Source organism: Melospiza melodia, chromosome 2 (assembly GCF_035770615.1).
Source record: "Melospiza melodia melodia isolate bMelMel2 chromosome 2, bMelMel2.pri, whole genome shotgun sequence".
In the NCBI taxonomy this organism is placed as follows: Eukaryota; Metazoa; Chordata; class Aves; order Passeriformes; family Passerellidae; genus Melospiza; species Melospiza melodia.
In genome coordinates this window covers 118937808-118955320 of record NC_086195.1, presented here as the reverse complement: position 1 = coordinate 118955320, position 17513 = coordinate 118937808, and the positions used below count along the sequence as shown (strand labels likewise).

The 17513-nt window shown below is 40.9% G+C and overlaps 1 protein-coding gene across 4 annotated transcripts; it reads left to right on the top strand.

The window, feature by feature from the left end:
- The first annotated feature begins 1850 nt into the window (after positions 1-1850).
- NIPA2 (NIPA magnesium transporter 2) lies at positions 1851-16040 on the top strand. 4 transcript variants are annotated; one of them, XM_063149724.1, is made up of 9 exons: positions 1851-2142; positions 6342-6398; positions 8030-8192; positions 10187-10250; positions 10610-10825; positions 12490-12546; positions 13322-13412; positions 13954-14114; positions 15069-16040. In XM_063149724.1, the coding sequence occupies exons 5-9, from the start codon at positions 10687-10689 to the stop codon at positions 15704-15706; spliced, it is 1086 nt and encodes a 361-aa protein (XP_063005794.1). In that variant the 5' UTR covers positions 1851-2142; positions 6342-6398; positions 8030-8192; positions 10187-10250; positions 10610-10686; the 3' UTR covers positions 15707-16040. The 4 variants fall into 4 exon arrangements, with proteins under 4 accessions (XP_063005794.1, XP_063005795.1, XP_063005793.1 ...); XM_063149723.1 differs by lacking the exon at positions 1851-2142 and adding an exon at positions 3167-3349; XM_063149725.1 differs by lacking the exon at positions 8030-8192.
- The last annotated feature ends 1473 nt before the right edge of the window (positions 16041-17513 follow it).

Sequence of the window (17513 nt, the reverse complement as noted above, 5' to 3'; positions counted from 1 at the left end):
TAACTTAGAGTCTGTCTCTTGGATTTTGGTTGGCTGGGTTTGTTTTTTTAATGGTGGGATTTATGATTAAGAACTGCTCCATTCTGTTCATTTGTGTTTTAGGGGCTGCATTGATATTATTGTCAGTCAAAATTCAAAGTTATCTTTAAACAAGGAAACTAGCTCCTCAATAATATTAAATGTGTGCAGTGGAAAAGATGGGTATGGATTTATACTGAAATTTTATTTTTAAGGTATTTATGATATTAATGCAACGTACAAAGATAGATCAGAAATTTTGAAAGGCTTTCACTTCTGCATGCAGCATCTCTGATTTTTAAGTAGGTAGGATAAGGAGTCTGTATGTTGTTAGCAAGAAAATTCAGTTATCCTTGTCTTGGCATGTCAGGAGCTTGGCCTCTAAGGCAGCAGCACTGTGGTAAAGGCAAATGTGCCATTCAACAACCACAGGTGTTGTTGAAAGTCTGGGACGTAATCAATCCTGAGCATATTTATCTCAGCAACACAGTTAATATATTTATCTCAGCAATGCAGTTCATATTGGAAGACCATTAAAGACAAAAATCTCATTGAGTCAAAAAAAAATCCTGTTGATTTTTGTGTGGTTTGTTCTACAAATTTAAGTCTTAAGCAGAGTCCCTTAAGTTCCTTGTGATACTGTAGATGTTGCACAAGTAGACCCACAGATGTGGGGTTTTTTTTTGCTTAGCTGTCTTCACAAAACACAGCAGGGAAGTGGTCAGCAGAGACCCTGTTAAAGCTTCCTGAGGTTGTACAGGTGTGTTTTTGCCCTTTGCCCTTTTAAATTTTACAAGATATTTATACACATAGTAGATACTAAGCCCTAAAAAACCCTGTCCACGCCAAAGGACCTACATTGACTTCTCTCATTAAATTCCTTGGGCACAGGGATGGTTTGTGCATCTGAATTGCCCTCTGAGAACAGGCTAAATTAGGCAGGTTACCACCATTCTCATGCTTGGAGTTCTTGCCAGATACTCAACCAACATGCCTGAAATACTGTGCTGTTGTAAATTACTCTGAGATAGTTTGAGTATTTTCCATTACTGAGCACAGCCCCTGGCTTTGAAATAAATATTTATTGTGCCAAATTTTGTGCCCAATGCAAAGCATTGAATTTGTACTTTGAACAGTTGCATGTATGTTAAGCATAACTAGCAGCTGAAAAACACAAGAGAGGGGATTAACAGAACAACTGAAGTTCCACAAATGCCTAAACTGCTTAGAGGTTAATATTAGAGTGAATATTTTCAGATATTTATTCATTATTGTTTTAGCTTGGTTGTGAGGTGTTTTTGAAGGGAGGAGAGCAGAGAGAGACAAGAGTGGAAGGGGAAGGCTAAATTGACTTGCTTCAGACATTACTCTTAACTCAGGAATATGTACACATACACATTATCAGCATTTGGCATGATCACAGGCACATGAAGTTCTTTAGGTCCTTTAAGCTTTGAACCTAGCTATCAGTAATTAGCTGCTTCTGTTTATACTGTACTGGTTTAGGTGACACAGGTTTTAATCTTTTAATCCATTTGAGAAATCATTTTCACCAGCTGTTAACTTTTTCAAAGACTTCACAGTTTTGATATCTTTTGGTAAAACACAGAAAAGCCAGTGTCTTACTGTGTCAGTATGTAGGTAATTACTGTAAATTGCTTAGCAGCTTTTTTATCTTAAAGTATATTTTTATATATACACACACATATAACACTATTTTGTAAGTGCAAAGTTCATGTCAAGAATACTAGATTAGTTTTATATTGGGGAATGGAATGTTGCCTTATAGAATAAAATAGGCCTAACATTTAACCATGTGCTTTGGGTGGTGTGGAAATGTAATTTTTGTGTCAGCAAGGGACCATTTTTAATGAGGTATAACACAGTAGGTAATGTGATGAGGAGTGGCTTTGTCATGGGTATTCCACAAGGGAAAGCCAAGACTGGTTTTGTTTCCATGTCTTTCCAGGTGTTGCAGAAATGAAGCAGCTATATGTGCAGATTGGGATAATGCCAACACAAATCCTGAGAAGACTAAAAAAAATGGGAACTGCTCTCACTAAGGGATGTGACAAAACTGTCTTGAGTTTAAAGAGCTGCATCTTCCGTGTGGAGATACCACAGGTATTTTGGCAGTGTTGGTTGTTCAGACTTAATGCTACAAGGCAGCTGTGTAAAGCATACTCAGAGATAGTCATGAAGATACCAAAGAACCCTCTGACCCTGATGCTGCTTGTTAGGACTTTCAAAGACTCCTTGTGTGTGAGGACAAATACTTATGTAACTGTATTTATCCATTTACTTTGTATGAGATTAAAGCAGTTTGGGTAAAGCAGTGCTGAGAGTGGATGACCTGGATTAAATTGATTCATTAACCATTCCCTTTACCTGGCCCAGTAAAATGTCTCTCTCCCTTATGGCAAACAGCCTGTGTTTATTTCAGCCTACAAAAGAGAAGGCTTCGGGGTCACTTAATTGCAGCCTTCCAGCCTTCCAGTACCTGAAGGAAACGTATAGGAAAGATGGGGCAAAACTATTTATGTAGTGACAGTGCAGGAGAAAATGGTATCAAAGTGACAGAAGGTATGTTTTAGATTAGATACTAGAAAAAAATTCCATACTGTGAGGGTGAAGAGGAGCTGAAACAGGTTGCCCAGAGAAGTTGTGGATGTCTTATCTCTGGAAGTGGTAAAGGCCAGGCTGGATGGGGCTGGTGTAGTCGAAGGTGTCCCAGTCCCTACCCAGGGCAGGGTGGGTTGAAACTGGATGATCTTCAAGGTCCCCTTCCGACCCAAACCATTCTGTGACTGTACGATTTTCTGTGAGTGTAAAATCCGCGCACCGCGGATGCCGGCAGGGGCGGGTGGCGGCAATGACCTACCCGGGCTGCGGGGCGGCCGCAGCGAGCCCGGCGGATGTGGCGGCACTCAGCCCGGCCGGGGATGGCCGCCGGCCCGGGGAGGGCGGCGCTGCGGGAAGGGCAACGCGACCCGCGGCGGGCGGGGCTGGGGCCGGGGATGGCCGCCAGCCCGGGGAGGGCGGCGCTGCGGGAAGGGCAATGCGACCCGCGGCGGGCGGGGCTCGGGCCGGGCCGCGCCCCTTCCGGCGGCCGCTGCCGGAACCGCGGAGCGGAGGGGGCGGACGGGCCCGGGACGCCGCCTCGCCTTGCGCTGCCGCTGCCGGTCCTTCCCGCCCCGTCCTGTCCCGTCCCCTCATGGCGCTAGAGCGGACGGGCACCGGCCCCTCCCGCCGCCCGCTCCGGCCTCCCCCGCCCCCGTCTCCTCTTGGTTGGCCGCTCCCGGCGGGCATGTGAGCGGGGCCGTGACCGCAGGTAACGGCGGGAGAGGCGGGAGGGGGCCCGCGGGACGGGGGGAGGCGGCGCTGCTTCCCCGCGGAGCGCTCGGCGCCGGGCCCGCGGTGAGAGCCGAGCGCTGCGGGTGAGAGCGGGCGGGCCGGGGGCGCGGGGCTCCGGGCCTTGAGCCCGGCTATTCGTGCCCAAGGGTGGTTTCTCCGTAGTGGGAACTTGTGCTTTGGTCTGAGAGGGCCGGGGTTAAAAGCTCCAAATCGGGCTGTTTGCGGGGCTCTCCCACTGAGCAGGGGGATCCAGGCACAGTGTGCTGGCTCTGCCCGTGCTGGGGTGCGTGTGGTTAACCAGGGAGATAAATGGTTTGTCTTCGGTTTGGTCCAGGGTTGAGTTATCCCAGGTAGAGTCTTGTGCAGCCTGCTTCCAGAGCACCTTCAGAACTTCAGAGCCCTGGTGCATCATTTTGACATGGCAAAAGTGGTCGTAGCTTTGCATTGTAGTTCATTGTAGTCTTAAGCTGACGGGGGGAGGTTTAGATTGGGGGGAATTTCTTCATAGGCAGGGTGATGAGATGTTGGAGTGGTTGACAAGGGAGGTACCTGGTGGAGTCACTGTCCTCGGAGCTGTGTAAGAAAAGACTGGACATGGCACTTAGTGACAAGGTCTATTGACATAGTGGTTGGGTTATGGGTGTGACTCCATCTGACATGTCTTTTCAGCCTGGTTGATTCTGTGATTCAGAGTGAAGTTTGTTGTTCATTCATACACTGTGTGATACTGCCTGGATCTAAGTCCTTCGTCCATGTTTTTCTCCAATGTTTTTCAAGTAGTCAACTTTCTCTATTTCACTACAATGTCTTTAACATTGTTTGTACTGAAAACGTGATAAATGTAAGTCACTGTGGTTCTATCTTAATGCTTTTTATACAGTTAGTGCCTTGTATACAGTTAGGGTTTTTCCCCTCGGAAGGTAACAGCTTCATCGATAGAAAATTGTTCCATAAGGTTTCGTTGGTATCATTGTATTTAGAATTCAGTGTCACCCTAGTTCTGCTTTTGTTAAAGTACTTCATTCTGATAAAGTCCTGGTGACTAGAAAGCAGGTTACATCAGTTGTCAGTCATGTCAAAAGAGTGGCTGTGACTAATGTATAGATCAGACTTTACCTTCCTGGATTATCTTAAATTTGAAACTGCCCATATAAAATACCAAAGGTGGAACTTCAGTGACCCTGTGCTGGTTATTCCTCCCACAAGAGTGGAACTCGTGTGCCACGTATAGCAAAGATGAGGCAAGTCTTATCTTTAGTCTATTTTGATAGCTTTCCCTGAAAACAGTCAATGCAGTATCAGTTGCAAAGCACTGCCTGTAGTTTGTATTCAGTTAATGAATAACACTGTTATAGTGAAGATACTTTTAACTTTATGTGGAGGTGCTTTAATTAAAGGTCAGTGTTTTTTAAATAACTATAAGTAGCACATGCAAAGAAAAGGTTTTTAATGTGGATTTTTTTGTTTTCTCCTAGTTTCATAAGATGAAGTGCTTGTTGCTTTTGGTTTATAAATAGAAATCTGCTATAAAGTATTAATTTTCCCCTTAGTTTATCTAAACCTTTTAAAATGGAGAGCTGTAGGGTAGTTGATGTATGTTTTGTTTTCTGAGCATGTGATAGTGCCTCTAACATTATATATATATGCATATATATAACATAAATATGATTTTAGTTTGCCTGTGTGTAATATGTAAATAATTATGTGTGTAAGTTTAGGCAGTCTATAACTTTGGCAGAGCTGGAAAACTGTACCCTGTATTGGGGCAAATGTGCAGTACAAAACTGAACATATTGTTTCATAAGCAGTGTGTACAGAATCTGCAGGTGCTGTGTGCATCCATCCTGGCCTTTTAAAGGTGCACATGACTAAGGTTTGAACTCTTTTATCCTGATACTCTGTTGTGTCTGTCCTTCAATGTTCTCTCTGTACCTCTGTTTAAAAGATATGTTTGTGAGTGGAAGGAACATGACTGAGGAAGGCTTGCATTTAATAATTAGGTATATTTGGGGGGTATATTTAGTAATCTAAGATCATTTCTCTGTTCATGCTCCCCACTGCCCCAGCATTCTGTGTATCCAAAGGAGGGCTGCAAAGGTGGTGAAGGGGGTAGAGGGGAAGCTGTATAAGGAGCAGCTGAGGCCACTTGGTCTGTTCAGCCTGAAGAAAAGGGGACTGAGGGCAGACCTCATCAGGGTCTGCAGCTTCCTGATGAGGGGAAGCAGAGGGGCAGGCACTGGTCTCTTCTCTCTGGTGGCCAGTGACAGGACCCAAGGGACTGGCCTGAAGCTGTGTCAGGGAAGGTTTGGGTTGGATATTACACAAATGATCCTCACTCAGAGTATGGTTGGGCACTGGAACAGCTCCCCAGGGCAGTGTCACAGCAGCAGCCTGGCAGAGTTTAAACCTGTGTGTGTTCAGGCACTGGGTGGGTTTCTTGGGGCTGTCCCTGCACTTGATGATCCTTGTGGGTTCCTTTCAACTCAGCATATTCTGTGATTCTATATAAACATCCTCTGAAAACTCACCATGTCAAAGCCAATAATTAAAACTTGATATTAGTTATCTTGCAATAAAAATGCCTTAGCACTTTAGTTACAGAATGAAACCGATAGAATTAGGAAAGTATTTCAGTTCAACTTTAATATGATACCTTCCAAAGAATAACTTAGATCACAGGTTAGTTTCTTTGATTTGTGAAGTGAAAAACAAAAGGATGAAATAACTATGGCTTCAGGCAAGCTGTATGTAAGGAAGATCAAATCGAAAATCACACTGATTTGTTATTCAAAACATTCTGAAATTCAAATATTCAAACTATTCTGAAATAAAATCTTCCTTTTTAAAGCATAGATTGGACATGGTCTTGTGTGTCATGCATGAAAATTAAATTGCCTTGAAATAATGGACATAATATTTTTGCCAAATTCTTAGCATGCCAATTAATGCTATTTTGATTTCTGTTTTAGAAACCTAACTTCCAAGTACTTAAGAAGTGAATGCCTCTGGATTTCTGAACAAAATTGGTATGTATAATAAGCTGTCTACAGGCTCATCACCAAACATTTGGATTTCTGTTTTCTTAGGAACCGTTTGTTTGGATTTCTGTTTTGTTAGAGAATGTTTGCTTCATGTAGTTTTATGCTTGTGGAAGGGAAGGGAACACATAACAGCCAACATGAGACATAATAGTCAGTGTGTATTTGTTAAAGCAACTTGTTGATTCAACCTCCTTTTCTTCCCTGACAAGCTTTATGGCTAGAAGGGCATTAAACAGGTGCTTAATTCCAATGTTAGAAACATAAAACTTAAGCAGAATTGACAGTAAAATACCATAGAACAGTTCAAAAGATGCAGAATGGCTGTACCTAGAGTATTATTGTCTTGTCAAAGCAGGCTTTTGTTCAAAAATCTTACATCATGTCTGAATCTTTGGCTGTTTAATGTTATTGATCTGGCTCAAAAGACAGAGAAATAATCAGTAACATTGGGCAGGGAAGGATTGCCAGTGTGTAACCTTGGCTGAATGTTTTCAGGAAACATTTCTAAAAAAAGAGATGTTTTTTAATAGGAGTAAATGGAAGATATTGCACCCAGGCAGGAGTAATTTGCTATACAAGTGCAGGAGGTTATACTGATAGAGAAGTTGAAAATGACTGAACAGTAGGTAACTGCAGAAAAAGGGCTCAAAAACCCACCTGATTTGGATGTTTAAAAAGAAATACAGTCTACCACTTATTGCAGAAGTGATAATAACTCAAGCTGAAGTACTATATACAGCTTTGGAAATTGCACTTGAAAAAAGCTTTTGGGAAAGGACCCAGAGGGTGGCACAGCAGGAGACACCTGCAGGGTAATGTTGATATGTGGATTCAAAGATAAAGGGACTTGTATCTTTTTCCAGCAGTGGGATTTGGTAGTAAAAGTGAAGATGATCAGATAATGAGAGTTCCTAGTGGCATCACAGCATGGCTGCCACATTTGTGAAGTTTCCTTTACAAGAATTTTGTGGGAGAAGCTTGGCTGAATTATCTATAATGAGGAGCAGCAGTGAATTATGTAGTAGATGGCAGAGGGTTGAAGTAAATGGCCTGTTAAGGTCATTTTTTTGCTTAATGACATCATCCTGATCATAGCTGAAAAGAGCAGGTTTTAAAAAAGATTCTTGAATTTAAATAATGTAGTGTATATTTAGATTGTTTCTTGTAAGTCTTTTATTAACTCTAGAGGGCTTGTGGCCAAGTAAGCAAAGTTGGAACAATGCACCATGTCTGCCTTTCCCAGCTCTTATTATTGCTTCCAAACAATGTACAGCTTGTGGAAGCGATACTAATTTTCTTTGGCTGGTAACTCCCATATTCTTACTTATGCTTATCTGCTTTTAAATGTAAAATATTACTTCTTCTTATTACGCCACTTTTAATGTTTCTGAATATTTAGAGAGGTCACTTGCTGCAATAAATGTAACATCTTTGGAGCACTGTGTTTATGCTGCTTTTGAGAGAAAATGACTTGTGAGCAAAGAGGCTAAGAGCTGTTATCCTGTGTTTTAGACCAGAGAGTCTGTATCTTGCTAGCATTTATGATACATTTGGTTACATCTTGAAAATAAGCAAAATAACTTTGTGGCTAATCTGGATTTGCTTATCTCCCACAGTTTTTTTTTCACATTCCGAGTTTCTGCATCGATCTGTGTCTGATAACCTTCAAACGCAGCTCCCTGTGTGATCTGTCATTGCACTGTTGCACACTGAGAGTTCTGACTCATGACACCAGCAGATCCACGGGCAGTTCATTAACGAGTGGCTCTTGGAGGCATGGTGGGTGTTGTAGTTTCTGTGAATAGGAGAATCTCAGCCCTTCCTTACTTCTCTGAAGTAAAGCAGAAGCAGGAAACCAATACGCCTCCATGACACTGCTGGTCTTGAGTGGATGAAGTGTTCTATGTGTTAAAATCAGCTGTGAATTTGATTGGAGAACCTTTGCAGCACTGCACAACTGCCAGCTTTATTTAACTCCTACATTTTCTGGCTTTTCTCTGTTTATAACCTAGTGGTGGCCCTGGCTGCTGGAATGCAACAGCTTTGGCATGTCCCAAGGCAGAAACATGAGAGGCGTTATTTATTCCAGAACTGCTCATTTCATGGCATTTTCTCATGCCCATAGATAATTTTTCTTGATTATATTTATAAGCATGCATTCGTTCTCCTTTCAGTAAGTCTTAGGGTTAGAATTAAAGTCCTGATTTCCTAAATTGTAAACCTCCCAATGCCTGGTACTGCTTTGACCTACCACATGTCAGTTCTGCACATGCAAATAATATCTGCTCTATACAGAGGGAACCAGATCTCTTCAGAGGGAAGCTGGGTCCACCATGACTGTGTGACATGTGTCTGCAACTGTAGACATCTGAATAAACCTTAGGTGGAAATAAGGCAGCCCAGCCAGAGTAACAATGGGACTGGCTGTGTCTGTGAGGACAAATAAATGTGATGGGAAGAGCTAGCAGTAATTTGTCTGAATTTGTGCAATTTAAGTGGTTGAGATTTGAGTTGTTTACAAGGTTAACAAAGTGGTTGACAGGGCATATTTGGGACATGGGGGAAAGTAGAAATACTAGCTTTGAAGTGTAGCATTCTTTTCAAGTGTAAATTCATAAAATTGCCTATGAGCACACAAGGTTCTTCATTCTTCTGCAATCACATTTTACCTCTGCTGCAAAGAAAAGCAGCCTGTGCTTTTCCCTTGTTTCTGGAATGCAGTGGGTGGAAAGTGTCAGGATGGGACTCACTGATGCTCTTTTCCTCTGTCAGTGTAGGTGAAGGTATGAAAGCCAGGGAGAGAAGGGAAAAAAAAAAGTGGCTTTGCCAATATGGAGAGTTGTCTTTTAGTAAAAAGCCACACCAGTGAAAATAATCCCATTAATAGTATAGCTAAAGTAGCAAATGTTGAAAAAACTGGTAAAGCATAAAGCTTAGCAAAACCAGTCCCTCCTCCCCCAGGTGATGCTGTACCACTGTCACATTTTGCACCAGCTGCAGTTGGAAGAACATTCTTAGCTCGATTACCTGAACAGAGTGCCTTACACCTGCTACAACAGATGGTGCAGAGAACAGCCACAAAATCTTATGTCTTTTCCTTGCATTAAAAAACTTCTTCAAGGGACTGAAAATCCTGTTTGAATTTAAAACCAGGATGATATTTTATGGAGCTGGTGAAGTGGCTGCGTTTGGTCTGTCTCACACACTGATGAATTGTCTTTCTTGGTTTTATTTGTTAGGTGGTTTTATGTCATGCAAGAATCTAGTTTATTTTTAAAAGTTTATAGAAAGTGAAAGCGCTCTCTTGTAGGTCATTTACTTAGTTTCCCCTACAAAATAAGATAGTAAAAATTTTTGTGCAAGGATTAAGGGAAGTGGATTTGAGAATTTTGAGCTGTGGCTCATACAGCATTTTGAGTATTGCTATGTTGAGTGCTTATTGTTTTCCTCTGCATTTTCACAGCCTAACTGGATGCAAGTAAGAGGATCTGTGCTCAGTTTTAATGCTAACCTACCAGTAGCTCTCTGTTAGGTTTTCCTAGAGGTATAGCAAATTAATCAAAGTTGAAAGCATAAAAGTACAGGGAAAAGTAATATTGAAAGGTGCTCATACAAGTATGGGAAACTGTGTAAAATAATTTAACAAAAGACTTATTTCTTGCCAGATTTTCCTGTTAAAGAGTAATTGCATGTGAATGCATGTGAGGTTTGTTTGTTTATGAAAATGGCTATATGATTAAACGCCCTTCTAATACTGTCTTTCATTTTTCTAGGGAGTTTATATGGAAGAAATGCTGCTGCGACTGTTCTCAAACTCTATTACAGACTGATTTCAATGTAAGTCATTTTTTGGTCAGTATCATGGTGTGCCAGACACAGATTTGCATACTCAATGAGAAGAAAAATAAATTACGTATTTGTAAAATGTCCCTAATGTTTCTCAAGGAATTTTTGTTTGGGTTTCAGTTTTTATATACCAGGTCAGAAACTCTTCCTTCTCTGTGTTCAGACTTGTTAGTTACTCATCCTTAGTGCAAGCTTATACATGCTTCAGATTGCCTTTTTTTTTTTTGTTAACTACCCCTTGCAGAAGCCACTTGCAGGAGAACCAGTCACATGAGCTGTTGAAGATTTTCCTATACAGCACGTTTTTCTGCCAGCTTAAATCTAATGTGATTATTTTGCTCATGTTTCAGTGTTGCATCGTTTTTTGTTGAGTATCAGAAGCTCTACTCCTCGTTGATCAATGTGACAGTGTTCAGTAGTTTACGAGATGAGCCAAACTCGTGGGAAGTATGACTTCTGTATTGGTCTGGTGTTGGCCATGAGTTCCAGCATTTTCATTGGAGGGAGTTTCATCCTGAAAAAGAAAGGTCTGCTCCGGTTAGCCAGGAAAGGCTCCATGAGAGCAGGTAAATACATCTTGTAATAAATTGCTCATGTTTAGATTTTGCTGTTTAACAGAAGGTTGCTTCTGTTCATTAGTTCATCAAACTAATGATCTTGTTTTGACTTTCTTGGGCTTTTGTTACTTGTGTATGAAACCTAAAACAGAGCTGGTGTGCTTTTTCTCTGGTGTCAGATACCCTTAGCTCTGTGTGTGACACATGCTATTTAATGCATATGTAATGCCCTCTGGGGACACTTGTCAAAGGATTCCTTTGTATGTCAGTTAAGTCTAAATTGTACTTGCAAATTGCAAGCAGCACTCTTAACTATGTCTGTGCTTCTGACTGAGTGAATTTAAGAGAGTTTTAACCATGTTTGGGCACCAGAAGATTGTTTTAGAAAACTAAAAGTCACGTGCAGTAACTGAGTGTGATGAGCAGTGCACCTCAAGGGTTCATACTGGAAGCAATGCTATTAAATATCCTCATCAGTGACACAGACTGTGCTGGCAGCAGGGCTGTGGACCACACTGAGCTTAGGGGGGCAGTTGATGCTCTAGAGCGAAGGAAGTGGCATCCAGAGGGACCTGGATGGGCTTGGGGAGTGGGTCTGTGCAAACCTCAGGAGGCTCAACAGGAACCAGAGCAAGGTGCTGCACCTGGGTCAGGCCAAGCTCCAGGATCAACACAGCCTGGGGGATGGACAGATGGAGAGCTGCCCTGCCCAGAAGGGCTTGGACATGCTGGCACATGAGAGGCTGGATGTGCCCCAGCAATGTGCACTCACAGCCCAGAAAGCCAAACATGTCCAAATCAAGAGTGACCAGCAGGGCAAGGAAGGGGATTCTGCCCCTCTGCTCTGGTGAGAGCCCACCTGCAGTGCTGCATCCAGCTCCAGGATCCCCAGCATGGGAAGGACATGGACATGTTGAAGCAAGTTCATGAGAATGATCAAAGGGACAGAACACTTCTGAGGATAGACTGACAGAGCTGGGATTGTTAAACTTAGAGAAGAAAAAGGTCTTGGGAGACCTTACATCACCTTTCAGAACCTAAAGGGGGCTTATTAAAAAGGACAGAGAGATGAGATTTGGCTTTGGATTTCTTTTTGGTTTGGTTTTGGCCAGAGCCTGTATTGACAGGATGAGGGGCAATGGTTTTAATTTGAAAGAAGATAAATTTAGGTAGTATAGTTGCAGCATCCTCAGATGATTCAGAAGGTGGACTCTGAATATTTTTATTCAGTACCTGTCATCTTTGCTTCTAAAAGATGGTTGATCTTGAGATACATAATTCATGCACCCTGGTTTGGAATGAGAAAATATGATGCTTGCACATGTAATCTACCACATATAAACCATGTACAATTTCTGCAGAGACACATAACTTGGCTTTTCATGTAATTTCAGTGATTTGAAAGAACCCTGTTTCTCAGGGTAATGCAGATATAATCATCAGTGCCATTTCTAACACAAAAGAAATTAAATAACTGGTTGTAGGAGGCACAGGCACATCAGAAACTGAAGATGCTTTGATTTCAACCCTTTTACCTAGAGAGCCTAGGTACCAAAAGGCTGCTCATGTTTTTAAGGGCATGGGTTGCAAAAATTATTTTAAGTCATGGCAGTGTTACAAGTGACAGGGTGTCAACATTTTTAGTGGAATAGCCAATGTTCTTTCAATTTTAGGTCAAGGAGGTCATGCATACCTTAAGGAATGGCTGTGGTGGGCTGGACTTCTTTCAAGTAAGTATTAAAAATTATTCATCTAGGTGTCAAAAATACAATCTGCATTATATAATTTTAATAAATAACTGCCACAGATGGCAGCATGGTTACAAAAAAAGGAAAGAGATTGGGTTTCTGCAATACATGGTAATGTCACCTAGTGATTTGATGGATGCAGTTCAGATTTTAATGTAACTTCTCTTACATCAGAAGATCTTCCTTTAATGTAACTGCCCTCTTTGTGCAGTGGAACTAGGCAGACATTGGTTTTGTCTTTGCTACCCATATGCATTCTGGTTTTTGTCTTAGCAGAGAAGTGCTTAGATATATAGGATTTTTTGAAGGGAAGCTTATTTTGGGATTATGCCTGTTTTCTTAATTTTTTTCATTGCTTGAACTCTCAAGTTACTGTGTGTATTCAGGTAACTGGCTTACTGTATGTGCTGTGCTATATCTGCTATTGCAGATTTCTCCATGCAGAATTTCATGAGTCAAGCTGACAGGCTGGGGAGTTACAGCACAGACACTAAAATTAAACACCTTCTGATTTGATAAAATTAATTTTAATACCTGTTGTATGTAGTTCCACCGCCTGCTTTTAAAATTTAATAGTGGGGTAAGGGGCAGGGGTGTGTTCTGCTAGTACTGTTAGCTGAATGCTGTCAGTAGAATTTTGCATTGTTCCCTTGCTGCATGTTTGTGTGTGCATGAACACTGTGGGCACTTCCTTGCCCTGATCAGAGGTTTGTTGCATGAGCCTGACTCCTGGGTTTTAATTGCTGTTCCTCTGCAGTGGGAGCTGGAGAAGTAGCGAACTTTGCTGCCTATGCTTTTGCACCAGCCACGTTAGTGACTCCTCTGGGAGCTCTCAGTGTTCTTGTAAGGTAAGAAACACTAACAGAAAGCAGGGTGACTTGAGACAGAAAAGTAAAATATTTCTTTAGAAATATGTCACTGAACTATGCTGTAATAAATGCACTCTTCACAACAGAGTGCTTATAAACATCAGGAGTAACTTAAGTTTCTCCAAATACATAGTGGCTATGATACAAAAGGGTTCTAGCAATGCATCTACATCTCCATCTCTGGAAAAAGCTATTGTCTTCTACATTTCAAAAATAAGGTGATCACAGCAGAGCAGTGTTTTCATTCCTACGTAAAGATTTTTGTCTTAGTAAAATTATTTTTGCAAGTTCTTAGATACCACATTTTTTTGGCAGGCAACATAAAAAAGGGGTTCTGGGCAGAGATGCCAAATACTAACAGGTAGTTCTGTCCACAGCAAATATCTCAAGATAGAAAATAGCTATTTTTAAGCTGCAGGTTGTATATGCAACTGACTTGTACAGTCAAAACAATCTGTAACTCGATGAGCAAATAATTATTACTAATCCCGTATTTGTTGATGCCTTTTTTATTTCTTAGTGCCATTCTGTCATCCTTCTTTTTAAATGAAAAACTTAATTTACATGGAAAAATAGGATGTTTGTTAAGTATACTGGGATCAACTGTGATGGTAATTCATGCTCCACAAGAGGAAGAGGTAGAAACTTTGGATGAAATGTCTCACAAACTAGGTGATCCAGGTAAGAAAAATACTGGCTTGAGCTGTACACAGCCCATCATTTCTTCATTTTATAGTTTCATTACTGCTGCTTTCAAGTTCCAGGAAGATGGCCTGTGTCTGCTTCATGTCGACAAGTCCAAATGAAGCAGAGATTTGAATTCTGTAACATAATTCTATAGGGAGCTTTGCATGATGGCAAGATGAACTTGTCTGGCCTTGAATAAAGTGCCTTGATGGCAACCACTGACGTGATGGTTTAAACAAATGCAGCAGCACAGGTGGATAAACAAAATTTCTATAAATTTTGCTTGAAGTGTGTCATCTCTAAGCCCAACTTTGAGCTGTCCTTAAAGTGAAAAGGTAGGTGTTGTGGTGCCTTCTGAGAAGTAAAATCTTAGAGATGAGCTGCTATGCCTACGTGGAAGATGAGGCACTCAAAAATGCACGTGTGCAAAATACTGTTTATACAAAGGCAATTCTCATCTTAAACATGAGAAAATAGCACAGAAATTAAAAAGTTGTTCTTAAGGAATGACCTAATTGTTGGAAATCTGCTGATGAATATAGCAATCTGCCAAAATGTATCATCTCCTAAAAAAGACTCAATTCAGAGTCAGGCCTGTGTCCAGTGGCATCTACACCTCAGAGTTTGGGTGTAAAGCAGTTCAGCAATCTAATCCTGTAGTAGTCTTGCCAATAGACTGGTAAAGGTAATACAGCATGCCTGAGGTACAGCCTTTGTTTTGGCTTGCTCACTTTGAAATCATCTAAACTGTGATGCTGGAGGAATAATGAGAAACATCCTGAACTCTTCTGTTTAAGCTGAGTCGGTCCCATTGTTAATTAGTGTTTTCCCTGTACCTCTAAGATAAATACTTCTGAAAAATACTTCTGATAAATAGAGTCCATAAGTAACAATTGTGTCCATTAGTGTATATAAATAACAAGATTTTTTTTTTTCCTCCAACCACAGGTTTTGTGGTGTTTGCAACGCTCGTTGTCATTGTGTCTTTAATTCTAATCTGTGTGGTGGGACCTCGCCATGGACAGACCAACATTCTCGTGTACATAACAATTTGCTCTGTAATTGGAGCCTTATCAGTCTCCTGTGTCAAAGGTCTGGGCATTGCTATAAAGGAACTTTTTGCAGGAAAACCAGTGCTGAAGCATCCATTGTCTTGGATTCTGCTGCTAAGCCTTACTGTCTGTGTGAGCACTCAGATCAACTATTTGAACAGGGCTCTGGATATATTCAACACTTCAATAGTGACTCCAATATATTATGTAATCTTCACCACATCTGTTTTAACTTGTTCTGCCATCCTCTTCAAGGAATGGCAGCACATGGCGGCTGATGACATTATTGGCACCTTCAGTGGCTTCCTGACAATTATTGTGGGGATCTTTTTATTGCATGCCTTCAAAGATGTTAACTTCACCCTAGCAAACCTGCCCCTCTCTCTGCGGAAGGATGACAGAGCAGCCAATGGCACTTTGCTGAGCACATATGACAGCTTTAATGATGATGAAGAAAGTTCTGCCTGCCTAGGTGAAATGCAATCCACTGAGAGTCTCTCAGCCAGAAGAAATGGAAGCCTGTCAGCTTTCTGAAAATATCTACGTGTTACTTAAGAAAAGAACAATTCTGTAACCCTGGATTTTTTTTTTCCTGCTGTGAAATGTCTGAGCTTGTCTGGAAAGTCATGTACTTTTTAACAGTATGTGTAGACAATCGTTGATTTTTGAGTTTGATTCGTTTGGATAAAGAACACTGAAATGTTTTTTATTTGCCTTACTTTTACTTTAAAAAGTACTAAAATGACCTCAGACCACAATTGGTTTTGTTGCTTAAGTTATGTGTAAATACTTTCATTTCATTCTTCTGTTTTTAAGATGTATTGCACTAATTACAATTTTATCAAAAATAAATGGCTTTATTTCTGCATTGGTGGTAAAAAAGATTGCAGGAAACCTGAATCCTTTGTACCTGTGCCCATGGAGTGACTGTAACCATACTGAAACAGGAGCTGCAGCAACTACTCCTGTCCCAGTTTGTAAAGAGAAAAGGGAAGGCTACAACCAAGCACAACTGATCCTTTGAAAATACTGGTTAGGTAAAGCTGTATGCAAAACTTGCTGGATTTGCATCAAAAAACCCCAACTTTACCAAATCAGAGTAACAGGCTGGCAGAAAGAGGAAGGCAGGAGCTTGTGTTCTGCATGGATAGGCGAGATGGTAGCTCCTGCTATGGCAGTTTAAGCAGAAGGAAGGATTTGAATCATTACTAGTAGCCAGAGAAGCTGCTCCCTCTTCTGTAACAGAGGTCAGGTTCTGTCTGTGCTGCACCACGCTGCCCTGGCTCTGCAGGCCTGTTCTGTATTCCTGATGTTACAGCTTGAACTCACAGAATTGCTGTTTTGTTTGCTGTGACCCTGACATTTTCAAAAATAACCAAAATAATGAAACATTAATGACATTGCTTCAAAAAAAAGAGGGGGGGAGGGGTGAGGCAGGTAGGTGGTAATTCACTTTACTAAAGGCAGAAAATAAAAATTAGGGAAGAAGGTTTTATAAGAATTTTCTGTTATGCATGTGAAAGTTGGAAATACTTGGGACAGAGACTAATAGTTACTGCTCAATATTGTCAGGTTTAGTGCTCAGTGTTTAAGAGAAATTAAGATTTTTTCCTAGGACAGAAATCCCCAAGTTACCACCTATGAAACAAAATACTGCTGCCTTCCTTATGTGTCATAACATACAGGAAGGGTGAAGGTGTCAAACAAGAAAAACGTTTTTGCTCAGAACTAATTGGAAATGGAAAAGTTACATCTTTTGTGCACCTTGCTGCATTTTTTCTTTTAGGTAGGAAAGGTTATACTAGATAAAGAATATTTAGCTCCTATCAAGTCTATAATCCTTTTTGAAAAATAATAAAAATTTACATTATAAAAATGGGAAACAAACATCTCCTAGGACTAATGTCTGAATTGTCTTAAACTTTTTCCCCCTCAGTGATCATAAAATATGTATTTAATAGCAGTTTTAAGATGTTAAGGGACCAATTCTCTTACTGCTGAAAGTTAACTGGTAAGAATTAGAAATTATTCACATAATGATTAGTTCTTTTTAAATAGTTCTTAAACAAAATCAGGCTTTATTAATTAACCATTTCTGCACCAGTGCTGAGCCAAAACCTCAGATGTATGAGACATCCTTAAACCAATGAGGATGTCAGCAAATTAGGAAAGTTGTTCATTTGCTTAACTGGAAGCACAGGGGAAGCATCTGGCTGACCAAAAGTGTTCTGTGAACTAAAAGACTGTTTCTTAAAGAAAATCATCTGTAAAGCACCTTGTAAAAGAAATCCTGCAATGAGCTGGTGTAACAAAGCACGAGTGCTTCTGACTCGTGTCTCCC